Below are 18550 nucleotides of genomic sequence, written 5' to 3' on the forward strand. Positions count from 1 at the left end.
CCTTCACTGCTGCTTCTACTCCTATGTCACCACAAGGGGCAGTATCACTTGCAAAAAGCCTGGGAATGGAAGTGGTGTTTTGTTTGTTTCTTCTATTTGAAGATGAACAGCATAACAAAAGAAGAGTCTTTTCCACCAATCAGCTTGTCTTGACCTGCAGCAACATGGCGCCGCGGTGACAGCTGACTGCCACGTGGTAAAATTACCCAGAATTCTTTTCAGACCTGCAGGAGTGCAAAAGTGAAGGTGACTGATGGTGGCTCGGTGTGAAAATGTGACGCCGATTCAAAAATGCTCCACAAACAATAACATCAAACTCATCAAGTGATCATCGCCACAGGTCGAGTATTGATCAGATGTTTTGTGCTGTTTTACCTGCATGGAGCACTCCATGACGCAGACGGCCATGACGGCGTCTTCCACGGTTACCGTCTCTCTGAACATCAGCCGAGCGTGAGCTTCAGACCAAAACACAGAGTGTGTTAATAAGAAGTGATAAAACACAGAACCACGTGGTGCCGGGTCCCTGCTGCTCCTCAGAGTCACGATCAATACACACAAAGAGCGTGACAGGAAATAAACCGATGAGACCTCAAACACGTTCTCCTCGAGGTTTGTGTGAAACCAAAAGGAGACACCGGCGTGTTTCTCTAGAAAGACATTCAAAATCTCAAATTAGCCTCATTTTGTTTCAGAATCTCATCAACTCAAAAAATAATGAAGAAAAAAACAAAAAAACAAAAAGTAAAACGAGGCTGAATTGACCATCTGACTCTTGTCTCACTTTGAGCAGTAAAACTTGCCTCTGGGGTCACATCATGCGTGTGCAAAATATGTTCAGTAAGGTGTAAAATTACAAATAAAACAATTCAATTAAAAATAAAATGTGCACATGCCCTACGTGTGCTGGCTACATCTCGTGTCCCTTTGATGCATTTCACAGTCATTTCCTCCATCTGTTTGCTGCATCTTCTGTGTTTTCTGCATCTTGCGTCTGGTTGCTGCATCTCATCTATTTTCCATGTCGTGCACCCATCTGACACATGTGGTGCCCTCTGTAGTATCTTGGAGCCATTTGCAACATTTCATACAATTTTCTCCATCTTGCATCCCTTTACAGTACCATCTGATCTTTTGCTCACCTTGCAACCTTTCAGCACATTTCTTTGCCGTGTGTTATGTCAATATAACACTGTGTCCATTTGACCCATGCGGCAGCCCAGAAAGTTTGACCACATTACACCCATTTTGGCATCTCTTCACTGGCTTCCTGTCCCAGTGAGATCTGATTTTAAGGTTCTGCTACTAACCTATAAAATTGTTCATGGACTGGCACCTCCCTACCTAGCTGACCTAATTAAACCTTACGTACCGGCCCGGGCTCTGTGTTCTCAGGGTACAGGACTACTTTGTGTCCCTAAGGTGAATAAGAAGTCTGTGGGTCACAGAGCTTTCTCTTATCGTGCCCCTGTTCTGTGGAATGATCTCCCTGCATCAATAAAACAGTCAGATTCTGTGGAGATTTTCAAGTCCAGACTTAAGATGCACTTATTTTCCCTTTCATATGGCAGCATACTGGTACAGTTTTGTTTTACGCTTTTTACTCTTTTAATTCATTTTCTTAGTAAACGCAGCGTGCCGCGGCCTCAACTTTACCTAAATTCTGGGCCTTTTAGTGAAGTTTAGGGCTAGTGGCCGGCGATTACCTTAGTATTTCTTCTGTTTTTCTTGTTGTTTAATGTTGACAAATTATACTGTATTTCTTGTCTTTCTGATGCTTGATTCTGTTTTTTCTCTCTGGTTAAGGTGCAGCTCCATCCAGAGATGGGTGTGGTATTTGTGCTGGAGACCCTCCTGTCCTGTGCACCAACAGCATTTCTTGTATATTCGTCCGTGAATTGTTCTGTGAATTGTTCTGTAATTTATGTTTGTATCATGGCCCAATCAGAGGGTCACCCCTTTGAGTCTGGTCTGCTTGAGGTTTCTTCCTCACAGGGAGTTTTTCCTTACCACTGTTGCTCTGGGGGTTGGTAAGGTTAGACCTTACCTGTGTGAAGCGCCTCTAGGCAACTCTGTTGTGATTTGGCGCTATATAAATGAAAATAAATTAAAAATAAATTGAAAATAAATTGAAATTCTCTGGACTTGACGGCACAACATAATGATTTTTTCTAAAGTTCACACCTTCTGCCAGTCTGCTCAGACTCTCCAGCATGCGGATGGTGGTGCGAGCCGCGTTTCGACTGTCGCTCTGTCTCTGCAGCTGGTAGTAACGTGACAGGATGCTGTTTGCCTCCTCAGACACCCGCGGCTGTAAGCGTTTGATCAGAGAGAAATACGACTTCATCCTGTCTATGGACCACAGGGACAAAGACTCTGCAGGGACGCCTGAAACAAACCCCAAAAGCATGAACACAAACTTTTAGTTAAACCTCAATCAAAAATGCCCCAGGACACAAACCCTAACCCAGTCCTCAGTCACTGTGATGACACCAACCCGAACCCTAACCCAGTCCTCAGTCACCGTGATGACACCAACCCGAACCCTAACCCAGTCCTCAGTCACCGTGATGACACCAACCCGAACCCTAACCCAGACCTCAGTCTCTGTGATGATGACACCAACCCGAACCCTAACCCAGTCCTCAGTCACCGTGATGATGACACCAACCCGAACCCTAACCCAGTCCTCAGTCACCGTGATGATGACACCAACCCGAACCCTAACCCAGTCCTCAGTCACTGTGATGATGACACCAACTCGAACCCTAACCCAGTCCTCAGTCACCATGATGACACCAACACAAACCCTAACCCAGTCCTCAGTCACCATGATGATGACACCAACCCGAACCCTAACCCAGTCCTCAGTCACCATGATGATGACACCAACTCGAACCCTAACCCAGTCCTCAGTCACCATGACACCAGCACAAACCCTAACCCAGTCCTCAGTCACCGTGATGACACCAACACAAACCCTAACCCAGTCCTCAGTTACCGTGATGACACCGACTCAAACCCTAACCCAGTCTTCAGTCTCCGTGATGACACCAACACAAACTCTAACCCACTCCTCAGTCACCATGATGATGACACCAACCCAAACCCTAACCCAGTCCTCAGTCACTGTGATGATGACACCAACTCGAACCCTAACCCAGTCCTCAGTCTCCGTGATGACACCAACACAAACTCTAACCCAGTCCTCAGTCACCATGATGACAACACAAACCCTAACCCAGTCCTCAGTCACCATGACACCAACACAAACTCTAACCCAGTCCTCAGTCACCGTGATGACACAACACAAACCCTAACCCAGTCCTCAGTCACTGTGATGATGACACCAACACAAACCCTAACCCAGTCCTCAGTCACTGTGATGATGACACCAACTCGAACCCTAACCCAGTCCTCAGTCACTGTGATGATGACACCAACACAAACTCTAACCCAGTCCTCAGTCACCATGACACCAACACAAACTCTAACCCAGTCCTCAGTCACCGTGATGATACCAACACAAACCCTAACCCAGTCCTCAGTCACCATGACACCAACACAAACTCTAACCCAGTCCTCAGTCACCGTGATGATACCAACACAAACCCTAACCCAGTCCTCAGTCACTGTGATGATGACACCAACACAAACCCTAACCCAGTCCTCAGTCACTGTGATGATGACACCAACTCGAACCCTAACCCAGTCCTCAGTCACTGTGATGATGACACCAACACAAACTCTAACCCAGTCCTCAGTCACCATGACACCAACACAAACTCTAACCCAGTCCTCAGTCACCGTGATGATACCAACACAAACCCTAACCCAGTCGTCAGTCACCATGATGACACCAACACAAACCCTAACCCAGTCCTCAGTCACCGTGATGACACCAACACAAACCCTAACCCAGTCCTCAGTCACCATGATGACACCAACACAAACCCTAACTCAGTCCTCAGTCACCATGATGACACCAACACAAACCCTAACCCAGTCCTCAGTCACCATGATGACACCAACACAAACCCTAACCCAGTCCTCAGTCACCATGATGACACCAACACAAACCCTAACCCAGTCGTCAGTCACCATGATGACACCAACACAAACCCTAACCCAGTCCTCAGTCACCGTGATGACACCAACACAAACTCTAACCCAGTCCTCAGTCACCATGATGACACCAACACAAACCCTAACCCAGTCCTCAGTCACCATGATGACACCAACACAAACCCTAACCCAGTCGTCAGTCACCATGATGACACCAACACAAACCCTAACCCAGTCGTCAGTCACCATGATGACACCAACACAAACTCTAACCCAGTCCTCAGTCACCGTGATGATACCAACACAAACCCTAACCCAGTCGTCAGTCACCATGATGACACCAACACAAACCCTAACCCAGTCCTCAGTCACCGTGATGACACCAACACAAACCCTAACCCAGTCCTCAGTCACCATGATGACACCAACACAAACCCTAACTCAGTCCTCAGTCACCATGATGACACCAACACAAACCCTAACCCAGTCCTCAGTCACCGTGATGACACCAACACAAACCCTAACCCAGTCCTCAGTCACCATGATGACACCAACACAAACCCTAACTCAGTCCTCAGTCACCATGATGACACCAACACAAACCCTAACCCAGTCCTCAGTCACCGTGATGACACCAACACAAACCCTAACCCAGTCCTCAGTCACCATGATGACACCAACACAAACCCTAACTCAGTCCTCAGTCACCATGATGACACCAACTCGAACCCTAACCCAGTCCTCAGTCACTGTGATGATGACACCAACACAAACTCTAACCCAGTCCTCAGTCACCGTGATGATACCAACACAAACCCTAACCCAGTCGTCAGTCACCATGATGACACCAACACAAACCCTAACCCAGTCCTCAGTCACCGTGATGACACCAACACAAACCCTAACCCAGTCCTCAGTCATCATGATGACACCAAGTCAGTGTCAGTGACTTTTTATCCTCTATTATAACGTTGGAATCTGTTTTAATTCTTGGAGATTTTAACCTTCATGTTGATGACACGTTATCTTGCTCTGCTATGGAGCTTTTATCGTTGACTGAAGCTTTTAATTTTGTGCAACATGTTTCTGAGCCCACTCACCAAAAGGGTCACATTTTAGATTTAGTTTTTACACTTGGCCTAGACATTTTAAATATGTCTATAAAAGATGTCCACTTGAGCGACCATAGTTCTCGTTTCGTTTGACCTGCATTCCAGCTCTGATCAGAAGCCCTTAGAAGTTAAGTCTCGGAGGCGTATCATCACTGCTGAAACTGCAGAAAGATTTTCTTCTATGTTTAATTCTTGTTTGTTCACTGATTTTCTTGATATAGACAATTTTATCCAGTGTTTTAACCAACACTGTGATACTATTCTTGATCAGTTGGCTCCTGTCAAATACAACGTGTCTTTACAGAAAAATGAGTGCCCTTGGATTAATGAAGAGCTCTTAAGTCTTAAGAGACTGTGTCAAAGGACTGAACGCCTGTGGAAATCCTCTAAACTTGAGGTTCACAGGCTTCATCTCAGGGAGCTGGTTCTATCATATAACAAACTGGCTGAGAGTGCCCGTTCTGTCTACATACGTCAGCTGGTGTCTGTGAATAAGAAGAATCCCAGAGTGTTGTTTGATACAATCAACCCTCTTGTATGTCCTGCTGCTTCAGTTACTCCTGTGTTTTCTGAAGCTGACAGCAATGCTTTTTTGAGTTTTTTCACTCAATCAAGTTGATTAAGGATAAAATTCCACCCTCCCTGTGTGGTACTTCTACTGTTATTGAGCCTGTTCTCAGCATTTGGTCTTCATTTAGGGCTGTGACACTTGCTGATATTTCGGCATTGGTGAGCAAGATGAAACCATCCTCTTGCTCATTGGACATCCTTCCCTACAGGCTCTTTATTAAAGTATTTGAGGTAATTGGTCCGTATATTACTAGAATGGTAAATCTTTCTTTGTCCACCGGTGTGTTTCCCAGTGCTTTTAAGCATGCCACTGAAAAAACCAGGTTTAAATCAAATGGAGCTAAGTAGTTTTAGACCTATTTCTAAGCTCCCATTCCTGTCTAAGATCCTCGAGAGGGTGGTTTCAGACCAACTGACACTCTTCCTGGATCAGAATAACATTCATGACAGGTTTCAGTCCGGTTTTCGTAGACAACACTCTACGGAAACGGCTCTTTTGAAAGTGTCCAGCGACATTATGATGTCTGCTGATGAAATCCACCGTGTTGGTTCTTTTGGATTTGTCCTCTGCCTTTGATACTGTTGACCACCAGGTCCTGCTGAATAGACTGAGGGATCATGTCGGACTGTCGGGGTCAGTTCTTCGGTGGTTTTTTTCATATCTGTCTGGGCGCAGCTTTAGCGTTTTGCTAACCAGATAAGGTCAGAGTCTGCGGACCTGTTATGTGGAGTCCCTCAGGGTTCTGTATTGGGCCCCATTTTGTTTTTATTGTACTTGATCCCTTTAGGTAGGATCATTCAAAGATTTACTGATGTCTCTTACCAGTTATTTGCGGATGACATCCAGCTTTACTGCTCCTTTAACCATGTCCTCAGTCACCATGATGACACCAACACAAACCCTAACCCAGTCCTCAGTCACCATGATGACACCAACACAAACCCTAACCTAGTCCTCAGTCACCGTGATGACACTGACCCGAACCCTAACCCAGTCCTCAGTCACTGTGCTGATGACACCAACCCGAACCCTAACCCAGTCCTCAGTCACCATGATGACACCAACCCGAACCCTAACCCAGTCCTCAGTCTCCGTGATGACACCAACCCGAACCCTAACCCACTCCTCAGTCTCCGTGATGACACCAACACAAACTCTAACCCAGTCCTCAGTCACTGTGATGATGACACCAACACAAACCCTAACCCAGTCCTCAGTCACCGTGATGACATCGACCCGAACCCTAACCCGGTCCTCAGTCACTGTGATGATGACACCAACACAAACCCTAACCTAGTCCTCAGTCACCATGATGACACCAACACAAACCCTAACCCAGTCCTCAGTCACTGTGATGATGACACCGACCCGAACCCTAACCCAGTTCTCAGTCACCGTGATGACACCAACCCGAAACCTAACCCAGTCCTCAGTCACTGTGATGATGACACCAACACAAACCCTAACCCAGTCCTCAGTCACCATGACACCAACACAAACTCTAACCCAGTCCTCAGTCACCATGATGACACCGACCCGAACCCTAACCCAGTCCTCAGTCACTGTGATGATGACACCAACACAAACCCTAACCCAGTCCTCAGTCACTGTGATGATTAGGTCTCTCTCTTCTAAGTCCCTGTTAGTAAATGATATAATAATTGATCAACATATTGATTTATTCTGCCTTACAGAAACCTGGTTACAGCAGGATGAATATGTTAGTTTAAATGAGTCAACACCCCCGAGTCACACTAACTGCCAGAATGCTCGTAGCACGGGCCGAGGCGGAGGATTAGCAGCAATCTTCCATTCCAGCTTATTAATTAATCAAAAACCCAGACAGAGCTTTAATTCATTTGAAAGCTTGACTCTTAGTCTTGTCCATCCAAATTGGAAGTCCCAAAAAACAGTTTTATTTGTTGTTATCTATCGTCCTCCTGGTCGTTACTGTGAGTTTCTCTGTGAATTTTCAGACCTTTTGTCTGACTTAGTGCTTATCTCAGATAAGATAATTATAGTGGGCGATTTTAACATCCACACAGATGCTGAGAATTACAGCCTCAACACTGCATTTAATCTATTATTAGACTCAACTGGCTTTGCTCAAAATGTAAATGAGTCCACCCACCACTTTAATCATATCTTAGATCTTGTTCTGACTTATGGTATGGAAATAGAAGACTTAACAGTATTCCCTGAAAACTCCCTTCTGTCTAATCATTTCTTAATAACATTTACATTTACTCTGATGGACTACCCAGCAGTGGGGAATACGTTTCATTACAAATTATATAAATAAAATTTACTTACTTACTTACTTACTTACCAACACAAACCCTAACCCAGTCCTCAGTCACCATGACACCAACACAAACCCTAACCCAGTCCTCAGTCACCATGACACCAACACAAACTCTAACCCAGTCCTCAGTCACTGTGATGATGACACCAACTCGAATCCTAACCCAGTCCTCAGTCACCATGATGACACCAACACAAACCCTAACCCAGTCCTCAGTCACTGTGATGATGACACCAACTCGAACCCTAACCCAGTCCTCAGTCACCATGATGACACCAACACAAACTCTAACCCAGTCCTCAGTCACCATGACACCTACACAAACTCTAACCCAGTCTTCAGTCACCGTGATGACACCAACACAAACCCTAACCCAGTCCTCAGTCACCGTGATGACACCAACACAAACCCTAACCCAGTCCTCAGTCACCATGATGACACCAACACAAACCCTAACCCAGTCCTCAGTCACCATGACACCTACACAAACTCTAACCCAGTCCTCAGTCACCATGATGACACCAACACAAACCCTAACCCAGTCCTCAGTCACTGTGATGACACAACACAAACCCTAACCCAGTCCTCAGTCACCGTGATGACACTGACCCGAACCCTAACCCAGTCCTCAGTCACCATGATGACACCAACACAAACCCTAACCCAGTCCTCAGTCACTGTGATGACACCAACCCGAACCCTAACCCAGTCCTCAGTCTCCGTGATGACACCAACCCGAACCCTAACCCACTCCTCAGTCTCCGTGATGACACCAACACAAACTCTAACCCAGTCCTCAGTCACTGTGATGATGACACCGACCCGAACCCTAACCCAGTCCTCAGTCACCGTGATGATGACACCAACACAAACCCTAACCTAGTCCTCAGTCACCATGATGACACCAACACAAACCCTAACCCAGTCCTCAGTCACTGTGATGATGACACCGACACGAACCCTAACCCAGTCCTCAGTCACCGTGATGACACCAACCCGAACCCTAATCCAGTCCTCAGTCACTGTGATGATGACACCAACACAAACTCTAACCCAGTCCTCAGTCACCATGATGACACCGACCCGAACCCTAACCCAGTCCTCAGTCACTGTGATGATGACACCAACACAAACCCTAACCTAGTCCTCAGTCACCATGATGACACCAACACAAACCCTAACCCAGTCCTCAGTCACTGTGATGATGACACCGACCCGAACCCTAACCCAGTCCTCAGTCACCGTGATGACACCAACCCTAACCCAGTCCTCAGTCACTGTGATGATGACACCAACACAAACCCTAACCCAGTCCTCAGTCACTGTGATGATGACACCAACACAAACCCTAACCCAGTCCTCAGTCACTGTGATGATTAGGTCTCTCTCTTCTAAGTCCCTGTTAGTAAATGATATAATAATTGATCAACATATTGATTTATTCTGCCTTACAGAAACCTGGTTACAGCAGGATGAATATGTTAGTTTAAATGAGTCAACACCCCCGAGTCACACTAACTGCCAGAATGCTCGTAGCACGGGCCGAGGTGGAGGATTAGCAGCAATCTTCCATTCCAGCTTATTAATTAATCAAAAACCCAGACAGAGCTTTAATTCATTTGAAAGCTTGACTCTTAGTCTTGTCCATCCAAATTGGAAGTCCCAAAAACCAGTTTTATTTGTTATTATCTATCATCCACCTGGTCGTTACTGTGAGTTTCTCTGTGAATTTTCAGACCTTTTGTCTGACTTAGAGCTTATCTCAGATAAGATAATTATAGTGGGCGATTTTAACATCCACACAGATGCTGAGAATGACAGCCTCAACACTGCATTTAATCTATTATTAGACTCAATTGGCTTTGCTCAAAATGTAAATGAGTCCACCCACCACTTTAATCATATCTTAGATCTTGTTCTGACTTATGGCATGGAAATTGAAGACTTAACAGTATTCCCTGAAAACTCCCTTCTGTCTGATCATTTCTTAATAACATTTACATTTACTCTGATGGACTACCCAGCAGTGGGGAATAAGTTTCATTACACTAGAAGTCTTTCAGAAAGTGCTGTAACTAGGTTTAAGGATATGATTCCTTCTTTATGTTCTCTAATGCCATATACCAACAAAGTGCAGAGTAGCTACCTAAACTCTGTAAGTGAGATAGAGTATCTCGTCAATAGTTTTACATCCTCATTGAAGACAACTTTGGATGCTGTAGCAGAAGTGCCTGACTCCGTGGTATAACTCACAAACTCGCAGCTTAAAGCAGATAACCCGTAAGTTGGAGAGGAAATGGCGTTTCACTAATTTAGAAGATCTTCACTTAGCCTGGAAAAAGAGTCTGTTGCTTTATAAAAAAGCCCTCCGTAAAGCTAGGAAATCTTACTACTCATCACTAATTGAAGAAAATAAGAACAACCCCAGGTTTCTTTTCAGCACTGTAGCCAGGCTGACAAAGAGTCAGAGCTCTATTGAGCCGAGTATTCCTTTAACTTTAACTAGTAATGACTTCATGACTTTCTTTGCTAATAAAATTTTAACTATTAGAGAAAAAATTACTCATAACCATCCCAAAGACGTATCGTTATCTTTGGCTGCTTTCAGTGATGCCGGTATTTGGTTAGACTCTTTCTCTCCGATTGTTCTGTCTGAGTTATTTTCATTAGTTACTTCCTCCAAACCATCAACATGTCTATTAGACCCCATTCCTACCAGGCTGCTCAAGGAAGCCCTACCATTATTTAATGGTAATTTAATTTAATTGCATTTGCGCAATATCTCTAAAATTAGAAAGGTCTTGTCTCAGAGTGATGCTGAAAAACTAATTCATGCACTTATTTCCTCTAGGCTGGACTATTGTAATTCATTATTATCAGGTTGTCCTAAAAGTTCCCTGAAAAGCCTTCAGTTAATTCAAAATGCTGCAGCTAGAGTACTGACGGGGACTAGAAGGAGAGAGCATATCTCACCCATATTGGCCTCTCTTCATTGGCTTCCTGTTAATTCTAGAATAGAATTTAAAATTCTTCTTCTTACTTATAAGGTTTTGAATAATCAGGTCCCATCTTATCTTAGGGACCTCATAGTACCATATCACCCCAATAGAGCGCTTCGCTCTCAGACTGCAGGCTTACTTGTAGTTCCTAGGGTTTGTAAGAGTAGAATGGGAGGCAGAGCCTTCAGCTTTCAGGCTCCTCTCCTGTGGAACCAGCTCCCAATTCAGATCATGGAGACAGACACCCTCTCTACTTTTAAGATTAGGCTTAAAACTTTCCTTTTTGCTAAAGATTATACTTAGGGATGGATCAGGTGACACTGAACCATCCCTTAGTTATGCTGCTATAGACGTAGACTGCTGGGGGGTTCCCATGATGCACTTTCTTTCTCTTTTTGCTCTGTATGCACCACTCTGCATTTAATCATTAGTGATTGATCTCTGCTCCCCTCCACAGCATGTCTTTTTCCTGGTTCTCTCTCTCAGCCCCAACCAGTCCCAGCAGAAGACTGCCCCTCCCTGAGCCTGGTTCTGCTGGAGGTTTCTTCCTGTTAAAAGGGAGTTTTTCCTTCCCACTGTCGCCAAGTGCTTGCTCACAGGGGGTCGTTTTGACCGTTGGGGTTTTTCCGTAATTATTGTATGGCCTTGCCTTACAATATAAAGCGCCTTGGGGCAACTGTTTGTTGTGATTTGACGCTATATAAATAAAATTGATTTGATTTGATTTTGATGACACAACACAAACCCTAACCCAGTCCTCAGTCACCGTGATGACACTGACCCGAACCCTAACCCACTCCTCAGTCTCCGTGATGATGACACCAACACAAACCCTAACCCAGTCCTCAGTCACCGTGATGATACTAACACAAACTCTAACCCAGTCCTCAGTCTCCGTGATGACACCAACCCGAACCCTAACCCACTCCTCAGTCACTGTGATGATGACACCAACCTGAACCTTAACCCAGTCCTCAGTCACCGTGATGATACAACACAAACTCTAACCCAGTCAAAAGACACCGTGATGACACCAACCCGAACCCTAACCCAGTCCTCAGTCACTGTGATGATGACACCAACCCGAACCCTAACCCAGTCCTCAGTCACTGTGATGATGACACCAACCCGAACCTTAACCCAGTCCTCAGTCACTGTGATGATGACACCAACCCGAACCCTAACCTAGTCCTCAGTCTCTGTGATGACAGCAACACAAACCCTCACCCAGTCCTCAGTCTCTGTGGTGATAACACCAACCCGAATAGTCCTCACACATCAGGAGCATTCAGTCACCTCTTTCCTCCAGAATGAATGAGGAGATGACGCAGTCCCACTCTGGATTCCTAGTGTCCATTAGGACCAAAACCAGGTCAAATCGACTGAGCAAAGGACTCGCCAGAGCCACATTGACGGAGACGGACTGGTCTGGATCATACTGGCCTTTAGGGTTGGTCGCTGCTAGAATGCTGGTCCTCGTGTTCAGCTTACATACAATACTGCACAAAGAGAAGAAGAATGATTGTACTTACATCTCGTAAACACAGAAAGTCTTCATTTACACGTAGAGTCCAATTGATATGGATTTTATTGGTGGCTGACACTGATATTAGGGAGTAACTGGTAGCAGCTGTGTCACATTGCTCTGCATTAACATAATATAGACTTCTCACTTATTTTGGTGGCACCTAAAGCCCCTGTCACAGTGTCGTATTCGTAGAGGTGCTCATTGCGGCGCTGTGTTTCATTTAAATACGCGCTTACTCAGTCTTTAAGTGTTCATTCATACTTGCAGCTGCGTGTGTTCGCGTTTTAATGTGCACACAGTCGCGTGTGCCATGCCGCACCAGTTTCAGTGTTATTTTCTGCCTCTGTGGAAGTGCGCTCTGTTCTCTACTGCATGGTGTGGTGCGGCTCAAAAACAGAGTCATTATTATTATTATCATTTTTTTTTTTTGTCTTGGTGGATCACCTTCACTGTGTCCAGATGCTGCTGAGTCTGGCTGTGTAAAGGCTGCCCTGAACGAAACGCTGTGACTCGTTAAACTGGGAGTGCTTTTACTGATAGCACGCGCGGTCTCTCTCCCTCTCACACACAGAGAGAGAGACCGCTTTTATTTTAAGGAGTCTAATAGCGCGCGGTCTCTCTCTCTGTAACAAACACAGAGAGAGACCGCGCGCGACAGAGCGCTTTTATGAAACGATGCGACACAGTGAAACAGTCCTTAATCAGTCCAGTATGATAAAGTGAAGCAACGATCTTGCAGTATTTATAGCTCCAGAAGAACAATAGGGAGATGTGAAATGACGCACAGTACTGTGTTGAAGCGTGGGCAGGCTCACAATAGCGGACAGTAGCACGGCGCTGCGTGTACTCGCATGAAGGCTCCATGCTGTGCTGTACGCCGAAGAAAATTAAACATGTTTAATTTATTCCGTCCTACGCGTGTAGCCCTCAACATACCGCTACATATTGAGAAAAAACTCCTTGTGAAGCGGGCGGAGAGCTGCTCATTACAGTAGACGATACGCTCTAATGAGCAGCTCTACGAATACACCACAGTGACAGGGGCTATAGCAACCATTTGTCTGTTCTCATTGTAAAATGGCCACTGATTGAAAATGAATGGCAGCTGGTCGCTTTGCCTCTGTCTCTTGTTGCTAATGTGATCAAGGAGTGATGGAGGTCCAAGCCATGACAGGACTGTTTACAATGGTGTCAGAGTGCTGTCTGCTGGACAAACCACGCAATGACACCATTACCAACAGACAAAATGTTTTTCTGTGTTGTTTATTGGATAAACTAAAAGTTTTCATATCGTCAAAAATAAGGCACAATTTGTCTGTCTATGTGTGGCCCTGCGATAGACTGCTGTCCTGTCCAGGGTGAACTCGGCCTCTGGGTCTATGACTGCTGTGATCGGCTCCAGTCCCCCGCGGCCTTTGAACGCTGTAAGTGGGTATAGAAAATGACTGAATGAATGAGATGTGTGCGAAAGGCTGATGTCAGCTGATTTTATCGGCTAAGCGATACATCGGTTGGGTTCTGTTTATTAGTGCTAAAGGAAAAATGAATGTGCACACAGATCGGCACACACAGGTCCAGAACAACAAAAACTTACAATGAAAGAGAAAGATAGTCCAACAATGCACCCATGTGCCCAAAAGGGTGCAGGCAGAAGCAAAAGCTTGGAAATGCCTACCCCTTCAACCAAAATCAAAAATGATACATATCTATACAAAATGATACATATACCCATCATAACTACTACAAAGTATACATGAATTTGAATGTCAAAAATTACACAAACATGCCAGCAGCAGTGCACAACAGAATCAGAACACAATCAATCACAACACAACAGAATCAATAAACCTAGTTTAACATGCCATAGCAAGTAATCAAATAATTTTTATAGAGCCTTTTAAAACCAGTCAAACCACCAAGTGATTTCATATTATCTGGGCAGTTATTCCAAATATTTACACCTTTGCCGGAAACACAATGACTTTTTACAGTAGTTTGAATCTTTGGTTTCTGAAACAATAACGTTCCTCATAAATTGTAACTGGAGTCCCTCATTTCAAACAGGTCCTGGACGTGTTGTGGCAGAAGTCTATTTTTCACTTTGAACATAATTTGTATTATAATCAGTGGTGGGCACAGCTAACCAAAACATTAGCTTCAATAACAGTTGATCCGCTAACTGAAAAGTTAGCTTTTATAAAGCTAAACTGATAAATCCCTAAAAACTTTAGTGGAAGTTACAGATAAAAGCTAAACTGATAACTTTCAGTATTGATTTCAGTACACCAGCAGCTACTGACACAACAATGAGCAAGCGCTTCTGTGTCAGATTAGCTTTCTGTCAGCAAAAGAGACCCGGTGACCAAAGAAAAAGAGGAGGATGTTGTGTGGGCCGCTGAAGAGGAGGTACTGCTGGCCCACCACCACTAGAGGGCGCCCTGCCTGGAGTGCGGGCTCCAGGCACCGGAGGGCGCTGCCACCTTACGGGAGCAGCCAGGATGACAGCTGTCATCTATCACTGGAGACAGCTGATCCCAATCACTGAGGAGGTATATCAGCAGGACGGCATCTCCACCTCATTTGCCGAGATATCGCTCTACCAAGGAGGTAACGAACTCAGCCAGCCCTTCATCATTTGTGAAAGGAACGTATTTGATAAGTATCCTAGTTACTAGACAGTGTTGTTTTCTGATTAGAGGTGGAGGTGGTGTTTTCCACCCCACGTGTTGTTGGGTGCAGCCGCACCCACGTCTGACTGTGTCTGTTCCTCGCCAGCAGTACCGGATCCGACGAGCGGAGGCAGAGACCACCTGGGAGTTCGGGACTTGGCGGTTCCAGTATTCCCGGGGTTCGGTGGCAGAGGAAATCGGGTGGTTCCGGTTCGTCTTGGACAGACGTCTCCTATCGTCAAGCCTGCCCACACGACACCGTTGGAATTTAACTTGAGACCGAAATTGTGATTTGTTGTATTTGTTGTGCGTGTTCACAACAGTAAAGCCTTGTTATTTGACTTTCTTCATTGTCCGTTCATTTGCGCCCCTGTTGTGGGTCCGTGTACTGACACTTTCCCAACAGGATATCTCGGCCAACGTCATGGATCCCGAGGGGCGTCAACCGGCTGTTGAACGGCCAATGGAAGAACAGGACGCGCAGGCGTCCGCAGGAGGGGTAATCGGTGAGTTGCAGCGGATACTCACCGCTTTCACGACTCGGTTAGATTTGATGACCGAGCAGAACGTCCTCCTGAACCGCAGGGTGGAGGCTCTCGCCGCGCAGGTGGAAGCGCGCCCTCCGGGCGCCGCTGCGGCTCTCCCTCCCGTAGACCCTGTGCGTAACATAGACGTTCCACTGGTTGTTCAACGACCTCTCCCACCTTCCCCGGAAGCATACATAAGCCCCCCAGAGCCGTACGGAGGCTGTGGGGAGACGTGCGCGGATTTTCTGATGCAGTGCTTGCTCGTCTTCGCACAGCGTCCCGTCATGTACGCGACCGATGCTAGTAAAGTAGCTTATGTAATAAACCTGCTTCGCGGTGAGGCACGCGCTTGGGCTACAGCGCTCTGGGAGCAGAATTCACGGCTCCTTCTGACATACGATGGGTTTGTAAGGGAGCTCAGAACAGTGTTCGATCACCCTAATAGAGGCGAAACCGCTTCAACCGTGCTGCTGTCAATGAGACAGGGGCGTCGGAGCGCAGCTGCCTATGCAGTCGACTTCCGCATTGCGGCTGCGAGGTCCGGCTGGAATAGCACTGCCCTCCGCGCCGCCTTTGTAAACGGACTGTCTTTGGTTCTCAAGGAGCACCTGGTGGCTAAGGACGAACCGCGGGATTTAGATGGGCTCATCGATCTCGTCATACGGTTAGACAACCGGTTAGAAGAACGTCGGCGGGAACGAGACGAAGGGCGTGGCCGGGCACGCGCCGTCCCTCTCCCTTCCGGTTCCGACCGCGCTCCGCCTTCCCCACGCTCCACGGCCCCTGCGCTCCATGGGGCCACAGCTCCCCCTGCTGACGAAGCTATGGACACGAGTAGGGCAACATTTAGGGCACCAGATGCACAGAGGAGACGGGCCCACGGAGCTTGTTTTGTTTGTGGTGCAATAGAGCACCATATGAGAGACTGCCCCGAGCGGTTAAACTCCAACGCCCCGCCCCTAGAAACTGGGCTAGGGGTGGGCCGAGACATTCACGTGGGACACACCCACATTGCCACACGACTCCCAGTTACAATCCTTTATGAGGATGTAACCCTGAAGGCCCCAGCACTGGTGGACACGGGCTCTGAGGGGAATCTGCTGGACAGCAGATGGGCTAGGGAGATAGGGCTCCCTCTGGTGGCGCTTACCTCGCCTGTGCAGGTTCGGGCACTAGATGGCTCCCTACTCCCTCCGATCACGCATAAGACACCACCTGTAACTCTGGTGGTGTCGGGAAATCACCGAGAGGTGATCGAGTTTTTTGTGACTCAGGCCACCTCCCGTGTGGTTTTAGGATTTCCCTGGATGTTGAAGCACAATCCCCGGATTGATTGGCCGTCCGGGGTAGTGGTTCAGTGGAGCGAGACCTGCCATCGGGTGTGTTTAGGTTCCTCGGTTCCTCCCGGCTCCCAAGCTAAGGAGGAGGTCAGAGTCCCGCCCAATCTGGGGACGGTGCCGGTGGAGTACCACGACCTTGTCGACGTGTTCAGCAAGGATCTGGCGCTCACACTTCCCCCCCACCGTCCGTATGATTGTGCCATTGATTTGGTTCCGGGCAGTGAGTTTCCGTCTAGTAGGCTGTACAACCTCTCCCGGCCTGAGCGCGAATCAATGGAGACCTACATCCGGGACTCATTAGCTGCCGGGTTGATCTGGAATTCCACCTCCCCGATGGGCGCAGGTTTCTTTTTTGTGGGCAAAAAAGACGGCGGACTCCGTCCATGCATTGATTACAGGGGGCTGAACGAGATTACGGTTCGCAACCGATACCCGTTGCCCCTGTTGGATTCGGTGTTCACACCCCTGCATGGAGCCCAAATTTTCACCAAGCTCGATCTTAGAAACGCGTATCATCTGGTTCGGATCCGGAAGGGAGACGAGTGGAAAACGGCATTCAACACCCCCTTAGGTCACTTTGAGTACCTGGTCATGCCGTTCGGCCTCACAAACGCCCCCGCGACGTTCCAAGCATTAGTTAATGATGTCTTGCGGGATTTCCTGCACCGGTTCGTCTTCGTATATCTAGACGATATACTCATCTTTTCTCCGGATCCTGAGACTCATGTCCGGCATGTACGTCAGGTCCTGCAGCGGTTGTTGGAGAACCAGCTGTTTGTGAAGGGCGAGAAGTGTGAGTTCCACCGCACCTCTTTGTCCTTCCTGGGGTTCATCATCTCCTCCAACTCCGTCGCTCCTGACCCGGCCAAGGTTGCGGCGGTGAGAGACTGGCCCCAACCCACAAGCCGTAGGAAGTTGCAACAGTTCCTAGGCTTTGCTAATTTCTACAGGAGGTTCATTAAGGACTACAGTCAGGTAGCTAGCCCCCTGACAGCCCTGACCTCACCAAAAGTCCCCTTCACCTGGTCGGATCGGTGCGATGTCGCATTCAAGGAGTTGAAACGGCGCTTCTCGTCTGCACCTGTTCTGGTGCAGCCCGATCCTAGTCGCCAGTTAGTGGTTGAAGTGGACGCCTCGGACTCAGGGATAGGAGCCGTGCTGTCCCAAAGCGGGTAGACGGATAAGGTCCTTCACCCGTGTGCCTATTTTTTCCCGCAGGTTGACCCCAGCCGAACGGAACTATGACGTCGGCAATCGAGAGCTGCTTGCGGTGAAAGAGGCTCTTGAGGAGTGGAGACATCTGTTGGAGGGAACGTCCGTGCCATTCACGGTTTTCACTGACCACCGGAACCTGGAGTATATCAGGACCGCCAAGCGGCTGAATCCCAGGCAAGCCCGCTGGTCACTGTTCTTCGGCCGTTTTGACTTCCGGAT

General features: G+C 47.2%; 1 protein-coding gene across 1 annotated transcript in view; it reads right to left on the reverse strand.

The window, feature by feature from the left end:
• Positions 1-18550, reverse strand: part of mcm9 (minichromosome maintenance 9 homologous recombination repair factor) — a 59797-nt gene that overhangs the window by 18367 nt on the left and 22880 nt on the right. Inside the window, exons 11-13 of the mRNA XM_034162787.1 lie at positions 12349-12551; positions 2185-2388; positions 318-458 (exon numbers count right to left, since the gene is read on the reverse strand). Coding sequence (XP_034018678.1) covers positions 318-458; positions 2185-2388; positions 12349-12551 — 548 coding nt within the window. The remainder of the gene's footprint in view (positions 1-317; positions 459-2184; positions 2389-12348; positions 12552-18550) is intronic.

Source organism: Thalassophryne amazonica, chromosome 21, assembly GCF_902500255.1.
Source record: "Thalassophryne amazonica chromosome 21, fThaAma1.1, whole genome shotgun sequence".
Taxonomy (NCBI): domain Eukaryota; kingdom Metazoa; phylum Chordata; class Actinopteri; order Batrachoidiformes; family Batrachoididae; genus Thalassophryne; species Thalassophryne amazonica.